Source organism: Penicillium angulare, assembly GCF_028827245.1.
Source record: "Penicillium angulare strain IBT 27051 chromosome Unknown utg000003l_segment0_segment0, whole genome shotgun sequence".
Lineage (NCBI taxonomy): Eukaryota > Fungi > Ascomycota > Eurotiomycetes > Eurotiales > Aspergillaceae > Penicillium > Penicillium angulare.
The window spans coordinates 2,765,320-2,783,292 of NW_026623162.1; the positions used below are offsets into that span (position 1 = coordinate 2,765,320).

A 17,973-nucleotide genomic window follows, 5' to 3' on the forward strand; every position below is an offset into this window, starting at 1 on the left:
AAGTGGTGGTGTTCACGGTCAACCGAGATAAAGACTCGGCTTGGACATAGAGAAAGAGTAATGTATGCTATGTACTCGATCTCATACCGATAATAAAATCGGGGTTATAAGCGAAAGAGAAAGTTTTGATGGCAGGTCTAGCCTTTACCACCCCTTCTTGCGTGCGAATCGCTTGTTCAACAAAGCAAGAACTTTGGTGACATTGAACTGGACATACTCCAGGTCAAGATCCTCCAGGTTGTCCTTCTGCATCTCCAAAAGGTCATCCAATTTCAGGTCAAGCTCTAGGAGTCCACGAGCTCGGCCTTTGTAGTGGAGACTGATAACAAATGTACCGGGGAGGGGACTCTTGAACATGAAGTAGATGTTCGCTCGGCGGTTTTCCGGCACATTGCTGCGTCGAATAACACCTTCCTTTTCCAGTTGCTGGTGGGTAAATTTGTAAGGGCCAAGTTCCTGGTGCTTCTCCTTCTTGCGCTGCTTGCCCTCGGATTGGCTGCGCACGTTGTGAAGATAGGACTTGTATGTCTCCAGCTGACCGACCAAATAGGCATTATGGTCACGGATAGTAGCGAAAACCTCTTCCAATTTGCGGGTCTCCTCCAGTACCTTTTCTTTCAATGACCCAAGGTGCACCAACTCCTGCTCGACCTCATCACGGAGAAGACTGAACTCATCCGAACGGTCGATCACGCCCATGTCCTGCAGCTGGCTCAGCAGCTCCATAGTGCGAATACCCTTCCGTACCATTACAGCATCATTCTTGAGGGTAGCAGCGGCTTCGGCGATGCGGTCCAGCCGCAAAGGCCGACGGGCGACCGAAGAGTTTGGAGGTAGAGATCGAAGAATCTGCACAAAGGTGGATTTGGCCTCCATGAAGAACACTTCCTCTTGAGTGATGTCCAGCGCGGCTGTCAGGTCGTCCAAGGCAGTCTCCCATCGGCTAAACAGAGGAACCGTGATAGTACGGTTCTCTTTGCGAGGAACTTGTGGAGGTGCAGTACCCAATTCTTGCAGTAGTAAAGCGAGATGGGAGTTGTGATCCTGGCCAAGTGCCACGTTGTGCTTCTCAAGAAGAGCGTGGGTGGCGTACATTTCATTCAAGGTAATCTGGAGTTCCAAATCACGCTTGGATAGAGCTACGTAGTTGTCCATTTCGAGACTTTCGTAGAAATCTTGGACTTCACACAAGTCAAGGAGGAACTTGTTCACGCGTTCTTTGTTCGCCTCAATGAAGGGCTGAAGACTAGCCATGTAAGGCTCCTTGGCGTAGGAGGGCTTGTTGGCCAAGTTCTGTATCATCTTGGCGATCAAAGTGAGGGTACGGCGAGGCTTGTCGGTCGGGGTAGCATCAATGAGCATGTAGGAACGAGGGGTGACAACGGCGGGGTTGATGAAGCGCAGGAAGAAGAAACCACCGATCAAAGTACAGATTGTCTGATCTTGGGCATCAGGGTACTTGCGACGAGACAAGCTTCGAATCTGCTTGCAAATCCATCGGATACCGTACGGAGTCTCATCCACCGCGTCGATAATGGTGTTGAGGAATCCGTTTGCAATATCGGTCAACATCTTCAGACGCGGAGCGATGATTGCTTGCACCTGCTGGTTATCAGCGGCATCCTCAGCCGTGACAGACCGAGCAAGATAATCGGGGAGAGTGCCTGTCTCCTCTTCAATCTGCTTCACCATGCTCTCGTAAACCTTGAGAGGGTTGATTTCCAAATCCACATCACGCAGTTCAATCAATGAGTTGATACGGTCGGCAAGGACTTGTTTCAGGTAGCTTTGACCGGGACCGCGACGTGTGTAGGTAGTCATCATACGAGATACCGGGGTATTCTGGCGCAGAAGGGAGGAGTATTCAGGGGTGTTGTCGAATTGGTAGGTAAGGACGGATTGGAACATGGTAAGCAAGAGGTGCTCTTCGCGACTCTCGTACTGGTTACCGTAAATGGTGAACATGACAGTCTGCAATAGAGAATCGATCTCCGCCATGGAGACTAGTCGACACAAGTGGGCAATGTGACGGGGTTCGGATTGAAGCAGGAACAGGAGGTTGCCGTATTTCTGAGTTCGCTCGTCATTGGGAAAGAAACCCTCTTGCGGGTCGGCGGTGTCGTCGAGATGACTGGCAACTTCGTTTTGCTAGATAGAATCGGGGATGTGAGCAGGCGGTCCTCGATATGTAGTGATAGTGAATAGTAAATAGAGTTGTTGTGACTAACCTCTTCCAACGCCATACGGTTCTGAATCAACAATGCGATTCGCGAGTCCAAGTAGCGGACATCTTTCTCCAGGACGAAGTTCTTCTTGGATTGGGATGAGATCTTGGACTTGAGTTCTCGGAGATGCTTTTGGGCTGTGCGAAAGTCAGCGCTGACCTATTGCCAGAATCTTAGGTTGATTGTGATCGTACCTCGCGCCAAATCATCGGATATTTCCAAATCCCTATCCTTCGCGGACATGGACAGGTACAACGCGGTGACCGACATCCGCTTGGATTGGCGGAGCGACCGAGTATCGTGCGACGACATTGTGTTCTGTCGTGCGACGGGCTGAAACGAGGAAGAAGAGGATGAAGAGGCTCGGGAGATTCTCGATGCAGGTTGTAGCATCGTCGCAACGGACATTGTGTGATTGTAGGAGGGGAGGAGCAAGCCTTCAAGAAAGCCCGACTTTACAGCCGACGACTGGTACTGTCAAAGTCGATTGCGCGAAACTCTAGATAAGAGAGAAAGAAGATTAGAACACGATGCAAGATTTTGTTGACAGCGACCCTCGTATGATTTATTGGGTAGAAACCAGGTGCACAGTTCAGGCATGTACCGTAGTAAGGTTGTTCGCATACCTGACAATCTCCCCGCTGAATTACTTCTCTTTATTTTTTTATTTTTTTCTTTGCCCTCGTCGTCAGGGGGTTGACAAACAAGGTACTTTTCTTCTCAGTTATTTTTTTCACCCACAATAAGGCGAATCAATAGGAGAAGGAATCGAGTGACCAAAGGCGGGAATGTGGGAGGGGGAGAAGAGAAGAGGCGGGTGGGAAAGGGGAATTAGAATTGATCGGAGGGGGAGATTATTATTTCGTTAGTTCGCTGTTAGGGCGGGTTCTTCTCTCTCTCTGGGGGGTGGAGGGGGGGGGGGGAATGGGATTTACGGGTGGAGTCAAGTCTCCATCATGATTTTCCCTTTATATTATAATAGCCGTGCCGTCGGCCACTAATTCGGCCACCCCGAATTAGTGTCCCCCACCGTAATGCAAAATATCACCGTAATGCAAAACACGCAACAAAACATCAATTTTTAAACTAAATACTAAATGAATCTTGATATGCAATTATATCACCATTATCTCCAAGAATCGGCGTAGAAGACACAATAGGTGATTTATCTGTTGAGGGTCGAGAAGGTTCAAATCCAAAGCGTTTTTTAAAATCTTTGGCCACCCGTCTATCCTCTTTTTCATCTTCCTTAGCACGTCGCTCAGCAATAGATCGATTTGCATCTTTAACACGTAAAATTCCATCATCTTTGAGGTTTAATAATCGCCGTTTGGTAGATTTTTTAGCCCGTGGGGCCTGGATTTGGGCTATTTTTGCGATCGTAGAAGATGCGTTTTGAATCGCCTGAACGTGGAAATCCATCTCTATAAGTATTTGATCTAACGTCCGTTTTTGCCGAGGTGTAATACTATCTAATTCCATTAAGGGAGCTAGTTTTTTGCGGCGTTTCTGGACGTCTTCTGTAGTCTTTGAAGGTATATTCTCTAGACTTGAAGATAGTATATTTTCCAGTGGTGGTGATGGTGTTTTTTGATCCCGAAGATCAATTGATATATCTAGGATAGAAAGAAGGGCATCTTCCAGTTTTTGACAGACAATTTTAGCATTGACTGGATAAATTCCTCGTTCTCGAAACGCATTTCGGCAAACTCTCTGTGTCAAAGCTTTATCTCTAAAGCCCATAAGGTCTTCGAGAAATGAGTTTTTATTTGCTGTAAGACCCCCACCCCACTGTGAAATAAGGTTATTTTATTAACGAAAATAAGCCTTATAAGCCAAAAATGGCTTACCATCCAAAGGTTGAATATAATTTATCTTATTTAGTGGAAAACCAAAGATCTTAATACCAGCTTTTTCAGCAGAGTTTAAGAATTCAAATGTCAGATATGAGCCACAGCCATCAACTAAAAGAATTCTTTGCTCGCCTTGCTTAACACAATACTGCGTTTGACGGTCAAATTCTTTGATCCAAAGCACAGCAAGTTCATCAACCATATAGCCTTTCTCAATAGTTGCAGTCATCCACTCCTCAGGTAATTTGGTATCATACCAAGCCTCCATTTGATGGCGTCCTTTAAAGATAACAAGGGGTTCCATTCTCCAACCATCAGCCGCAATACATTCTGCGACAGTAACTCGCTCTCCATGTTCTTCACCGGCAAGACGTGGAATCTTTGTTTTATAACGTATAAAGACTTTCTGAGTTTGTCCTTGGCCCAATTAGAAGCCAGTTTCATCAAAATTATAGACAAGCCTTTCTGGTACACCATCAAGAATTTTGTCTAATAAATCATACCAATGTTCTAGAATAGCAACATCTTCGTGGCTCATTCTTTTTAAATCTATAACCTTCTGTCGTCTCATCTCAAAATCAACATCCGGGAAACGTTGAATAAAGCGATAAACCCAGTTTTTTCCGACTGTTCGGTCTGATGTTCCCGATCGGGCAAGAGTCAGATTTGCCCACTGTTCTATAATATTTGGTGTCGGAGGGATAAAAGCTTCATCCAATGATCGAATCCAGAAGGATAAAGCTTTCTCTTGGACGTCATTTAAAGCCTTATTTTGTGGTTTTCGTTGAATTCTGGGCGTTGATTTTTGACGGACTCGGCGGTACAGAGTATAATACGAAATAGCATATTCCTCCGCGATCTGCGTCAAATTTGGCTTTTTGAGGGTAGAGGCATATCCAACAGCCTCTTCCATACGAAATACTTCATTTTCATAGAAATCGGCCATAGTTAAGGATGTATAATTGAGGGAAGAAGACGTGCGGGAAAGTGTTTTGCATTACGGTGATATTTTGCATTACGGTGGGGGACACTAATTCGGGGTGGCCGGATTAGTGTCCTCCGGCACGGCTATTATAATACAATTGATCAATGCATGTAGACATCCGGTTTGTTTTCTCTCCGAAAAATGATCCATTGATTTTACTCAGACCGAGTTTGTCTCTTCTTTGACTTGTTAATCCACGTCTCTTTTTTTTTGTTAGTGTTTTCTATGTATGCAAGGGGAACATCGCCTTTATCGTTGTTCATGCACAATTTTATTTATTTTTATTTTTTATTTTTTATTTTCTATTTATTTGATTTAATTATGATATCTACATCCATGTTATCTATTCCCCTGAGTCTGATGAAATCCCTGTGATCGTCTCATACACCTACAAGTACATCGTGATAGATAGGAAGTACCCAGCACATACATAACCTATGTACACTACACATGCAGGTATACTCTCTAAGTAGCCAAACTGTCCAACCCTGCTCTACCCCTGGGTCGTTTTTTGCCACTGGCAAAACATCTCCCCCTTTTCCCCCTCAACCTTGGTTCATCCGGTTACTGAAAGATTAGGTACGGACTTTCGACCAGCACAGAAATCGCGATGATCGTCTCAATCCCGGTCGTCCTGGCTCCGTTAGTCCGTGCCCTCCACTCAATCATATGTATCTCAGGGGGTCCCATCACTGATTAGCTAGTCTTGACGTCAACTCTCGGTGCCACTGAAGACATTCCCCCTCTTCCTACACTTACTACTCACAGGTACCTGCATCCGAAGAGGAGCCCCTAGCCGGGCCGCACTGACTCCCTCCCAAGTGGAGATCCAGATTGAACGGGGCCTCCAATTTGGGTAAGACGGGCTCGCGGCCTTTGTCCACGAGACCTCCATGTGGACGCTGCATCCCTCGTCGAGAGGAAAAGACAAAAAAAAGTTTCAGGTTGAGTCCTGGTCTAGTATCTTTTCTTTCTCTCTCTATATTTACAAAAACTCTCGCTATATTTGGTGACACCGGCAAGAAGGACCCTCGGGGAGAAGCCTTATCGCTCCTTGTTCCTCCACACTGATTGACCTCATTCCCGGGTCCGAACAAAAGAAATGAACAGGTAAAAAAAAAAAACCACTCCACTATGTTCAATCCATTGAGGGGTCTTACCTGCTGCACCTGCAGGAATCACTCGACACTATCGAGTGTCTCAAACGCAAGGACTTTTTTTGCGGATCTCCTAGCCGATTTGGCACTCCCGGCTCCTTCATCCGACATCGTGCGATTCATGTGTATGACGATGGTCTCAATCACCTTTCTATCTTTTAATGAACATTCCCTGTTATAATTCCCGCTGTCTAGGTAACTGGGATTCTAAAAATAATCGCGGCAATGGCGTTAATCTATTCATATTCCGTTCCTCAGCTCAACTTGGAACACTCATCTCGTTCATCCGTCACATAACGGGATCCTAGTTTTCTTCCTCATGCTTAAAACAGAAAGTGAAGAAGAAAGCAAAAGAAAATACAAAAGAAAAATGGCTCAAATGTGCCCCGTAGATCGTCCAGGACCTCATGTTGTCCCAAGCTCAACTCCTACTATACCCTATTCGAAACCGTCGCATTCGTACCATTGCTTTTTTTGGAGGGGGTGGAGGCACATCAATTTTCTTCTCTTGCACGCATTCCTGGTCAGTGCTTTGCTGCTCAGGGGTAAATGCGCACGAAAGTGGATCCGGTGGGACTGGAAATGGAGACTCGAGGGTTCCCCCCTCCGCAGCATGAACTCTCTCAAAATGCATGGGGATGACTGTCCTACCCTCATGTCCTACCCCTGATCACTGAGTCGTTCCAACTGGTAACATCTATCCGTCATGTCTCAGGCTCTCCATGCACATATTCCTTTGTGGCGTGCAGGAATGGAGCCAAAAATAAACTGGTAAGATCACTATACAGTGCACCGCGCAGTACTTCAAAAAAAAAAAAATGAAAAAAGAGGATCCGTACTCCACACCTATACTACACTATCTTTGCCTCTTTTTCTTTGCTTTGTCTACCCGCATCTGCCATGCTCATCCCATCCCATCCCATCCCGTCCGTCATGAAACGCGCCAAGCTCCGTCGCAGATCCGTCGCAGCTGAGCTGTAACCACCCCTACTTACTAGTTCTCCCGGGGGCTTCCGTGCAATACAGTATACAGTATGTATCCATAGTTAGCTTCCCCGTGGCTTGGGCTGGATTGGATCCATCAGTGCCAGGAGTGTCAGAGGGGCCGTGATCGGCAATGCATGTATGTACAAGGTTAGCTAGCATACTCGACTGCGCGCGAAACAAGCCTAGCATCAATTAACGGGCCGCTCCATCCACAGCTCGTGACGGAGCACTCAGGAACTGGCACCGGCTATCTCGTACGGAGGCCTCCGCAACTTGGAACTCCACATCTACTAGTTACTTAGCGAGTCGATAGGTACGTAAACCTCAACATCCCATTGCGGCGTTATGCCCGAGCAAAGTAGACGAAATCTTGATTCTAACGTAGGTCGAAGTGTAATTTTTCCACCGTCGAACCTTGCATATCGTTGTTTGCTTTTTTTGGCGCTGATACACTTTCATTTCTACGCGGGGAATGGTGGTCCATGCGATGCGGGAATGGAAGATGCTTGGAGTCTGTGGTCGGCTGACTGCATCCATCTCTCGTGTCTGTGCTTCGATGATATCCATGTCCATCATTCTTTGATGCAATGCATGAGGGGCTAGGGAGTTACAAGGTTTATCGATGGGCCCATGTGACTTTAGCGCCAGGAACAGGCTGGATCTGGAAATAGCTTCGGTTAGCTGCTGTTGATGTTGACGCAATGCTTTGGTCTGAGTTTTACGCTAGTGCGCTGAGCATTCTGTCGTGGTTGTTTTGATTTATCGGGGTGCATATGCATGTACTCAGATGGTGAGGTTGCCTTCTTGTGGGTTGCAGGCCAAAAGGCATGAGGGCTGCTCACGCACGCGGTATGTATGTTTGGTCTAGACTGGGACTTTTTATGATGAACATTCCTATCGAAGGGCTCGAATGCTCCTTTTAATCTGGTCAGCCACGCCTGAATGTAAACTGAACGGGATGTTGAATCAAATTAAAGTCTCGTGGTCCAAGACAGTTTCTTATAGTTACCTAGTTTATAGTGATTATATCCACTGTGGTGAATCATGTCTTCTATTGGAGTAGAGCTATCAGCATGAAACTACTACCTACATAATAGTGCAGTGGACATTCATAGATGTCTAGGCTTGATAAGAGTGGTTCAAGTTAGCACAAGTTCTAACAATCAATACCCATCAATCGCACTATACGCATCAAAGATATCAGAGGAACCTTGAAAGCGTCCATTGAAAATCTCATAAAATCGTAAACCCTAACAATACTCAAGCATATAAAACATAAAGCATGATATCACAACCTGGAGTCACATTATGTATAGTATAGATAGACCTCCTCCCGCCAACCTTGGAACATGGAAGAAGATGATACCGTGACCCTAAGTATCTTTCTTCTCACCCTCCGTCTGCTCCTCTTTCTCACCCTCTCCCCCTTCTCCTTCACCATCACCCTCACTCTGCGCCTGCATCCTTGGAAGGAAAAATCTACTAATCATCCCCCCAAAGAACCGCTGGTCAACCCAGCCCATCAACCCATACAAAATCCACCCCCATCCCCACAACGAAACCCCCATCATACTAGCAACAAGCAAGACAGGACCAAGAATAACCAAAGAAAGCACAGCCCAAAGCAAAAGAGCAACAGCCGCAAAGACAAATACGCCCGCCAAAAATATCAACAACGGAACACCGCAGCAAATAATCTGACAAACGATAAATGTAGTGGCAATGGGTCTTTTCATCGCTCCTTCGAACATCTCTGCTTGTTTCGATGGTGGGAAGAGGTATTGTACGGCCCACTTGACTAGGTCTTCGAAGCGATCCATGGCTTGCGGGAAGAGAGAGTGGAACCAGTTGTTTACGCTGGACCAGGCGCTGGAGAAGTTCATCTCGCCTTGTGGTGGTTCGTGCTGGGTGCGGGGTTGGCCTTCATCGCGGGGGAATTCGCCTGGGACGATAGGGTCTGTGAGGTCGTTTGTTGTTTTATTTAGTTGTTTTGAGGCGCCGGATTTGTCTAGTTTCGGTATATTTTTCACGGGTCGGGTTGCTTGTTCGGCTTTATTTATTGGGAGGCGGTTGGTTAGGCCGCTTGTGACGGGGTCGAGAGACATCGTGGTGACCACGGGGTGAATAGATATTGAGAGTATTGATGGTAAGAAGCTCGAGGTAAGGAATCAATTAAAAAGAGTCGGTGAGTATGAACTTCTGAATTCGAAATATTTTCTTGTTAAATAAAATCTATGATCACGACCTGAGGACATAGATCTATATCAACGGTCCGTGGTACTAGATGACGTAGGGGGCGTGGTATAAACTTGATCAAATATATTAATTCTAACAATCCACTATTCCTATACCACTAAACAGGTTCAAAGGCTCCAACGGTAGTACAGTAGGTAAAGAAAAGAAAAGAAAAATCAAACCGATGATGAAAATGATGATCCAAACTCCAATTTAAATGCCCACATCTGCGCCCAACCCACCCACATCGTTATCACGGATATGGCATCCAATGCCCTTAATTAATCCAAGTATCCAACCCCTCCGGCATTGCCTTCAAACGTTCGTATGACACCTCCTCAGTTCCTTGGAACGGGAACGGAAGTCGGTTAACTTTCAATCTTGACAATGACAATTTGCCTGACGTGTCATTTTGCTCCAACAACTCACACGCTTCACGGAATATAAAAACGAGAAGACTCGCAATGTCTTCGTAATCATCGCCCAGTTCACCCCACTCTGACTTCGAAGCTTGATAAACGGTATGGCTCCACTGGGGTCGTTGGCTTATTAGTTTGTATAATTGAGGATACTACAGAGGTAGAGGTAGACTTACCTTGCCTGTATTGTCAATGCGGTAAAACCAAAACTCATTTGAGTCGGTTGCGAGGCCGTATATCTCGCGGCTCATTTTGCCACAGCGCTTGCGTGAATCGTGGATCATGCCTTTTATAAATGAGATGCCATATAAAGCGAGCTAAGAGGGCTATTAGTACCTACCCATATACGCATGGACAACTGCTTCGTCGAAAACCCCAGGTGTTTCGGTATGCACAGCGACAAAATTGGTGGCAAGATCCTCAACGGGACCATACCAGAGACTGTAGTATGGAGTGCCACCGAGCGAATAGGATTTGCCTGCGCATGGTAGGCGGCAGTTGAACTCAAGATCAGTATGAAGAGTCAGCTCGTCTGAAAAAGCTGGATCTGTTTTCTCAAAGATATAATTCAGAAGAAGGTCCAGGCGCGTTCGTCGAGTGGTCATATTATTAGGCTCACGAAGAGTGACATTACTCAGGCATTTTGCTATAGAATAAATCAGCGATGCTCATAAAATAATCATAAAACTTAAGAACCTTCCAAGGTTGGGACCTACAGCATGTCTTAGAGAGAATATCTGGCTTGGGGCCATCCAGTGCTTCCCGTTCTGCTCGAGCTTCTCGTTCCTCTTGAATACGCACACAGGGCTCTTTGGTTTCGGCCAGAAAGCGACAAACTGGGTCATGGCGCGTAAATTTATTGACCTCGTTGATCTTCATGTCCTCTACTGGTTTCCGGTCCTCGTTTAACAGACGCATGGCGTCTCGGGCTGATTTTTGGGCGGTTCTTGCGAGCTGACCGGGTGTTACTTTGCCTTCTTGGGAATCAAGAGCTGCAGAAAATACTTTTTTGATGTCGTGGGCGAGCTTGGCAAGTCTGACCGTTTTTTTGTTGTGATGCCTTGGGTTGGGATGGCAAGCGAGTCGAGGCATAGTGTAGTTGATTAATTAGTACCAAATATATGTAGCAAGAGAAGAATATCCAATATGAGAGCCTGAGTAAGTGGAAAGAAAATGAAGAGTAAGAGGAAGACGAAGAGAGAGAGAGGTAATTATTGCGACAAACTCAAGAAATTCGGTTCAATACGATGTCGGCCATCCCTTTGTGTTCGCGGGTCTTGAATTGGTATAGTAGGTATCCCAACGATATGACAAGTTTGGGGGAGATGTCGTAAAACATACATCTTTTGGAGCTATCCATGGATCAATCGCTCAGTACGAAAGATATGATACCAAAGCCATAAAGTAGAAAATGGCCCAGCAACAATTACCACCTACGTGATCTCAGGCTAGTAGATAGTAATAAAGGATATACCTTGATATTGATATTTGATATTCAAACCCAAAACGCCCATTCAATGTAGAAAAATGCAAGTCTATCTTTTCTGGTCGTTTCGCATGGTCATCAAAAAATGCTCAGTTACCACCGTTTCCATGTCCAGTAGCAGCAATATTGGGCGCCTCGACCATCCCCGGAGGTGGACCGTAAGGATCAAACGCCGTTCGAACTGAGCCCACGCCCTCTTTCAGGTAGAGAACAAGACGATAAGCCGAATTCCCATTTAAATAATATCGATGTAGTCGCTTGCTGCGGAGGAAGCCTAGTCGTTCGTACAGCTTCATCGCTGCGGTGTTGGTCATTTCTGTCTCGAGCACGATCTGTCACAAAGTGCAAAGGTTAGCCAAGAAAAAAGAGAGCACTCTCATATGATACAAGGACAAACCTCGTCTGCATCTCGCTCGGTCATCGCATCTATAGCCATGCGCACTAGGTTCGTCGCAATGCCCCGTCCTCGGTACTCCTCGCGCACGGCCAGCATGGCGATATACCCCCTCAATGGACCGCTGCGATGAGGCTCAAGCTTTGAAACTACGACTCCGACCATGTTATCCTTTTCGTCCATGGCGAGGAAACAGAGATCGCCCCATTGATATAAGAAGTAGCGGTAGACGTAGATGCTGTAAGGTTCGGAGAGATCCTTGGAGATCAACTGGCGCATTGCGGCGACATACTCGTTCTCACGCGAGCTGTCATACCGCACGTAGCGGAGTGGAGAAGAGGCATCTTGGCTCATTCCGCAGTCTCACCGAATTATAGGTGAGGTAGAGGTGTCCAGGATCCTGTTAGGGAAGAGGGGAGGTGGGGAAGGCGATAGGGAGAGATAGAGGAAGCACAAGGCGGAAACACAAGGGAAGGAGCCCGATTGCCATGTGACGCCGATCGTCCCGTTAAATGTTATTGCTGGGATCCTTGAGCTTGTGATTTTGTCCTAAGTATTCTATTCTTATCTTGTGGATTTCCTGTTTTATTCCCTACACGAACCGCGCCTACCAGAGTATTCTTCCTACGATCGATTGGCTTGCACCTTGCCCTTTGGTTTCTTTGAGCGGTCGCTATGCTGCGCCGCCGCACAGGCAAGGACGACACTCCGTCCCGCGACGACAGCAACAAACAGGATACCCAGCCACAAACAGAGGAGGATCGCCTACGGGCTGAGTTTGGAGGTGCGAAAGTTAAACAGCTCGTTATCACCCCACCACGCCGAAGCAAGCGCCGTAATGGATTGATCTTCGCGCTCGGCGGGCTCTTTGGAGTCTTGGTTGCTGTATTTTTTGCGAACCAGCAGGAAGTCATCAGTTTGGAATCGTTATTGGACTTGAACCTCGATAGCTTGATTGATGTTATTCCACAAGGAATTGTTCGTGATGCAAGAGAATTCTCGGTACTGCTTCCCTTCCCTCCACTGGCCCTCCTACGACCCGTTAATGGATTGATGCTAACCTGCTATGAAAATACAGCAACACGAGCGCGATGCCATCAATTACGATTCTTTTGCCGTCGGTTTACATCTCCAATCGCAAGGCGTACAGGCCAAGCATCCTGTCGTCATGATACCCGGGGTTATTTCAACAGGGCTCGAGAGCTGGGGAACCGGTGATACTTCACGTCAATATTTCCGACGGAGGCTATGGGGCAGCTGGAGCATGATGCGTGCTCTAATAATGGACAAGGCAGAATGGAAGAACCATATCATGCTTGATCGTGAGACTGGTTTGGACCCGCCCGGTATCAAGCTTCGTGCCGCGCAAGGCTTCGACGCTACCGACTTCTTTATCACAGGATATTGGATTTGGAACAAGATCCTTGAAAACCTTGCTACAATTGGTTATGATCCTACAAATGCGTTTACGGCCGCATACGACTGGCGCCTTGCATACCCGAATTTGGAAGTTCGAGATAAGTACTTTAGCCGGCTGAAGTCTTATATTGAGACTGCAGTGGAGCTGCAGGGTGAGAAAATCATGCTGGCGTCTCACAGTATGGGATCACAAGTAGTTTTGTATTTTTTCAAGTGGGTCGAAAGCGAGGAACACGGAAATGGTGGCAAGGACTGGGTCAACAGACATATCGACTCCTGGGTCAATATCAGTGGCTGCATGCTTGGTGCTGTCAAGGGACTGACGGCTGTTTTGTCAGGCGAGATGCGCGATACAGCACAGCTAAATGCTTTTGCAGTTTACGGGCTGGAGAAGTTCCTGGCCAAAGAAGAGCGAGCAGAGATTTTCCGTGCGATGCCCGGTATATCTAGTATGTTGCCCAAAGGCGGCGAGGCTGTATGGGGCAACGCAACCTGGGCTCCAGATGACCAACCTGGTCAAGCACAAACCTTTGGAAATCTCATCAACTTCCGTGACACCAATTCATCGTTGACACATCGCAATCTTACCGCTCCCCAAAGTCTGCAGTACTTAATGGACCACAGTGAAGAATGGTACCGCAACCAGGTGTTGGGTAGTTACTCGCACGGCGTCGCACACACCAAAGCTGAAGTGGAAGCTAATGAGAAAGACCCGCGCACCTGGCTCAACCCACTCGAGGCTCGACTCCCCCTTGCACCTGATATGAAGATCTACTGCTTCTACGGTGTAGGTAAGCCCACAGAGCGTAGCTATTGGTACCAGGAGGAGACTGATCCGCTGGTAAACCTCAATGTCAGCATTGACACCACTGTTACGTTGAATGAACATGTTGACCATGGCGTCGTAATGGGCGAGGGTGACGGCACCGTCAACATCCTTAGCACAGGCTATATGTGTGCCAAGGGCTGGCGCATCAAGCGCTACAATCCAGCTGGCTCTAAGATTAAGGTCTTCGAGATGCCACATGAGCCGGACCGCTTCTCACCCCGAGGAGGTCCCAATACAGGTATGCTCCACCAGATTTGACATGTTTCAATTTATACCTCTATGTGATCAAATACTTACTATATCTAATAGGCGATCATGTTGATATTCTTGGCCGCGCCTCGCTGAACGACCTCATTCTCCGGGTAGCTGGCGGCAAAGGCGACGATATCGGGGAGACCTTTGTCTCCAATATCCGCGAGTATGCGGAACGTGTACAGATTTTTGACGACGAATAGACTTTTAATGAATCTCGGGTGGGCACCTTTGTCTAAGTTAATATTCCCCTTTTGTTGTTTACACTGGTCTCTTCAGGATACCCACAGATATTATTAGACTTGCATATTAGAAGGTAATATTTCTAATTGGATTGGCATAGAATGAAACCAGGGAATATCCGCTATCATTATTTTATTTGCTTTAAGCACAAATTTCACTATCTCATCTTCAAACTGCGAATATTCGGAAGATTCTACTGGTACACAAGACACGTAGCTTTGAAAGTATAACAATGCATGTACCTGCATAGACCCGTGGGCAACATGATACTCATCTGATCAAGTGTTACCAGTTCCTAGTTCCTGGTCCGCTCAGCATATCTTGGCAATGAATTACTTTTTCGGTCCCTCGTCCACAATGACGGAAATCTATCTCAGTGAGGGCACAAGGAGGTATATGAATGCTTTGGATTGCATGCCCAGCCACTACCAATATCGCCCAAAAGCTGTCAGACGGGAGTAAAAGTAATTAAGCAGGAGATTCTTGCCGACGTATAGATACCCGACGAGCTAAGTACTTACTAGCAACGGTAAGAAGAAGAAAACATTCTTAATCCACTTCAACCATGCTAAGAAGCTATCCACCCCGCAACTCGAATTCAATAAATCCTTCAGGCTTTCCGTCGAATGCACCCACCTGCAGGTATCTACAAAGGTTCAGTACTTGACCTCGTAAAAAAGAAAGATGGAGTTCGTATCACCGAAACCCAATCTCCAGACCCAGTAAGCAATACTGAATAAAACAAATACAAAGCTTAGAAGAAACTAAAATGAACTAATTATGCAGTCCAATTCCCAGTCAAAATTACAGTGTACGAGGGGATATGCTCACCGCAATCACATTCACAATTTACAGACCCTAGCATGCAACCCCTCCCTGCCGGCACTCCACGGAAGGGTACATGTGAGTTTGGCCCGTGGGATCGACAGAAGAAAAGCTACCAGCCACTCAGACGATAGCTGGTGATCTGCATCCTGCAAGAGCGGGGGCAAAGAATGAGCAGGGTGCTGGTGATCTGCACTGAGCCGAATTAGGATCTGAAAGGTTCTCCAGTAGAGCTAGGATTGCTTGTACTGCGTCACATAGTCTTCGGTAGCGCGAATTTACCTCCTTATACACACTACAGTCTTCGCTATTCACACTGCAAGATCTATTTTTGTATATCCATATCTTAATCACGTGTATTAGCTATATTGGAAATATCAAAGAGCTGTTATTACCCCTCCAATTCTTACCTACTATTACTAACGATCAGGGGCATGATGAACGTAGTAAAGCAAGGTTCTCATGCAAATATGGAAAAAGCCATAGAATCAAGAGTTCGTCCTAGCGCAAGATGGACCTCATTCGAGGGCTGGAATTATAACGGCATGAAAGAGCGCTTAGAGACAGCGCTCGCTAATCTCAACAAGGAAGCCCTCCTGTCTCACGCCGAGACTATAAAGGGCCAGAAGCTGTCGATGAGCGAAAACTTCTCGGCAACTTCTCGGCAGGGCAATACTGGGCTTGTTTCGAGATGGTAGCCGAGGATGGCAGTCTCATGATTTCTCATGTTCGATTGCCACAGCATCCTGACATGCCTGCGACAGTCAGCGAAGAGGAAGGAAATTACGCAATTATGTGCAAAATCTCGACGATGGAATTTGTACGCCAGAAAAACTTTCCATATGTAGTGGTTCCCAATGTCTATGCCTATGGGCGCCCTGGATCTCGGCGTGCAGCGGCCGCGGGTGCTGCGTATATGATGACAGAGGGCTTTTATGGTAATACATTACAGGATGTTGCGTTTGACATGTGCAATTTACCGGTAAGCAAGTACCCTTATTCGACTATAATCTTGCTCCTTGTTTTATTATGAATTCCCTAGCAAGGCCTAGGTTCCAGTCCAAGGGCATATTATAACCCAGTGGACAATGTGCAGGCGCAACAAGCAACTTTGCGTTATCCTCAAATCGGTTCTATTGCCCAGCTTACTCAATCAGGGGAGCCTGTTATAGGGAAATTGTCTACAGTAGCAAGGGAAGAACCTGTCCCACCAGGTCCATTCTCAACAGCTTCGGGTTATTTCATTGCCATTGGAACAACAGCATTGCATCAATCAGATGTTCAAAATAAAGCGCACGGTTCAGATACAATGCAATATAACATGCTCGATGCCTCTGTCTTCCTCGATATAGTACAGACAACTAGCCTTTTTACGATGCCTCAAGATATTTTCCACCTGAACCACATGGAGTTGATGATGAAGAAATAGATGGGTACCTTTGTGATTTGCGGCCTCGGATGAGTTTAGATTGATCTCTACTCTAATAGTTATAGCCAAGGACGTATTTTGAAAGCTTCAAGTTGTCATGATTTCAATGTTCTATAAAGTGAAGTGTATGCAAACGTGGGTTTCTTTGGAGCAGTACTATTTATTTAGATGAACTTGAAAGGCTCAGATATCAACCTATAATCTTATCTCATGATAATATCGGCACGGGATTGGGCTGCCTCGGTATCTTTTTTCTCTATATAGTGTGAGAGCTGCCAGTGACAGCTTTACTGCGTGATACTACTAGAGATTTGTACAATAGTCAAGGCGCTAGACTGGATAATACCACGATTTTCCCTCAAAAGACCACGCGATCATTTCGCCCGACTTACTTTGTACAAACTTAAAAAAGGCGGGAAGATCAATAATAACTAGAATACGGCTGTATTGTAACCATTTGAGTTTAATTTAGTTTGTCTTTTCTGTTTCCTTTTTCCCATCCAAGAGAACCTTGGTTGCAGGCTTATTTAGGAGCGGTGGAGGTAAATAGAGTTAACCTTGGAATGGAGCTCTGGAAAGACTAAAACAAGGTTTTGCAAGGGATTAAGTACAGGGTCTATTGTTTATACTACATAGTCAGGTGCACAATGTGGAATAATAATGTAATGTACAATTCTTCATAACTTCATCTAGGGATTAAGAATAATGCTAACGATATTTCCAACTGATCGGAGTCCAGGGTGTACACAAGGTAGCCAGGCCGATCGCGAATATGTTCCACGGCCCCCTTCTGGAGGAAGGGAGAAAATACACGAGATATTAGGTGGGCGGGAGTCGTGGTGGATGGATGGTCGGGTGCCATGCCAAATTTCAGTTGGATCGTGCTTCATTCCCGATAGCCAGAAGCGATGAGATCGGCAAACAAAGAGTGGTTTAAATGAGCTCCGTCGAATCACATTCACCTCCCAATGTCTGCCGCAAGTAGTCCGTGCTGTGCTTCTTTGCCAGTCGGTTTCCACTGTGATATTTCCCAGATAATATTGTCTGGTGGGAATCACCCATGCCGACGCCGGTTTTCACCTGCCAGCGGCGAAGGCACCAAAACGAAGGTCAGACCGATTCCATGGTATGTAAAACCTTCTCTTTCTATGTGCCGATGCAATAAAAGCATGCTCTCAAAAAGCAGCCAAAGATATTCAAAATTTTAATGCACAGCGAGTGTAGTGCATGTAAGA

The 17,973-nt window shown here is 46.3% G+C and overlaps 7 protein-coding genes across 7 annotated transcripts; 3 read left to right on the top strand and 4 right to left on the bottom strand.

Moving 5' to 3' along the window:
- Positions 1-144: 144 nt before the first annotated feature.
- On the bottom strand, positions 145-2,633 carry N7478_003181 (Ras GTPase activating protein IRA2; the record flags this gene model as incomplete). The annotated part of the gene is made up of 3 exons (XM_056919395.1): positions 145-2,148; positions 2,229-2,362; positions 2,420-2,633. 3 exons carry the CDS (start codon positions 2,631-2,633, stop codon positions 145-147), a joined length of 2,352 nt encoding a protein of 783 aa, XP_056782553.1.
- Positions 2,634-8,580: 5,947 nt separating this feature from the next.
- Positions 8,581-9,312, bottom strand: N7478_003182 (seipin co-factor family protein; the record flags this gene model as incomplete). Its single annotated transcript, XM_056919396.1, has 1 exon — positions 8,581-9,312. One exon carries the CDS (start codon positions 9,310-9,312, stop codon positions 8,581-8,583), a length of 732 nt encoding a protein of 243 aa, XP_056782554.1.
- A 407-nt stretch (positions 9,313-9,719) lies between these two features.
- On the bottom strand, positions 9,720-10,779 carry N7478_003183 (uncharacterized protein; the record flags this gene model as incomplete). The annotated part of the gene is made up of 4 exons (XM_056919397.1): positions 9,720-9,974; positions 10,038-10,147; positions 10,202-10,507; positions 10,578-10,779. 4 exons carry the CDS (start codon positions 10,777-10,779, stop codon positions 9,720-9,722), a joined length of 873 nt encoding a protein of 290 aa, XP_056782555.1.
- Positions 10,780-11,436: 657 nt separating this feature from the next.
- On the bottom strand, positions 11,437-12,095 carry N7478_003184 (peptide alpha-N-acetyltransferase MAK3; the record flags this gene model as incomplete). Its single annotated transcript, XM_056919398.1, has 2 exons — positions 11,437-11,679; positions 11,745-12,095. The coding sequence occupies 2 exons, from the start codon at positions 12,093-12,095 to the stop codon at positions 11,437-11,439; spliced, it is 594 nt and encodes a 197-aa protein (XP_056782556.1).
- A 321-nt stretch (positions 12,096-12,416) lies between these two features.
- On the top strand, positions 12,417-14,444 carry N7478_003185 (phospholipid:diacylglycerol acyltransferase; the record flags this gene model as incomplete). Its single annotated transcript, XM_056919399.1, has 3 exons — positions 12,417-12,743; positions 12,820-14,227; positions 14,299-14,444. 3 exons carry the CDS (start codon positions 12,417-12,419, stop codon positions 14,442-14,444), a joined length of 1,881 nt encoding a protein of 626 aa, XP_056782557.1.
- Positions 14,445-15,779: 1,335 nt separating this feature from the next.
- N7478_003186 (phosphotransferase enzyme family domain-containing protein) lies at positions 15,780-16,007 on the top strand (the record flags this gene model as incomplete). Its single annotated transcript, XM_056919400.1, has 1 exon — positions 15,780-16,007. One exon carries the CDS (start codon positions 15,780-15,782, stop codon positions 16,005-16,007), a length of 228 nt encoding a protein of 75 aa, XP_056782558.1.
- A 53-nt stretch (positions 16,008-16,060) lies between these two features.
- On the top strand, positions 16,061-16,738 carry N7478_003187 (uncharacterized protein; the record flags this gene model as incomplete). Its single annotated transcript, XM_056919401.1, has 2 exons — positions 16,061-16,291; positions 16,352-16,738. 2 exons carry the CDS (start codon positions 16,061-16,063, stop codon positions 16,736-16,738), a joined length of 618 nt encoding a protein of 205 aa, XP_056782559.1.
- Between the last annotated feature and the right edge of the window lie 1,235 nt (positions 16,739-17,973).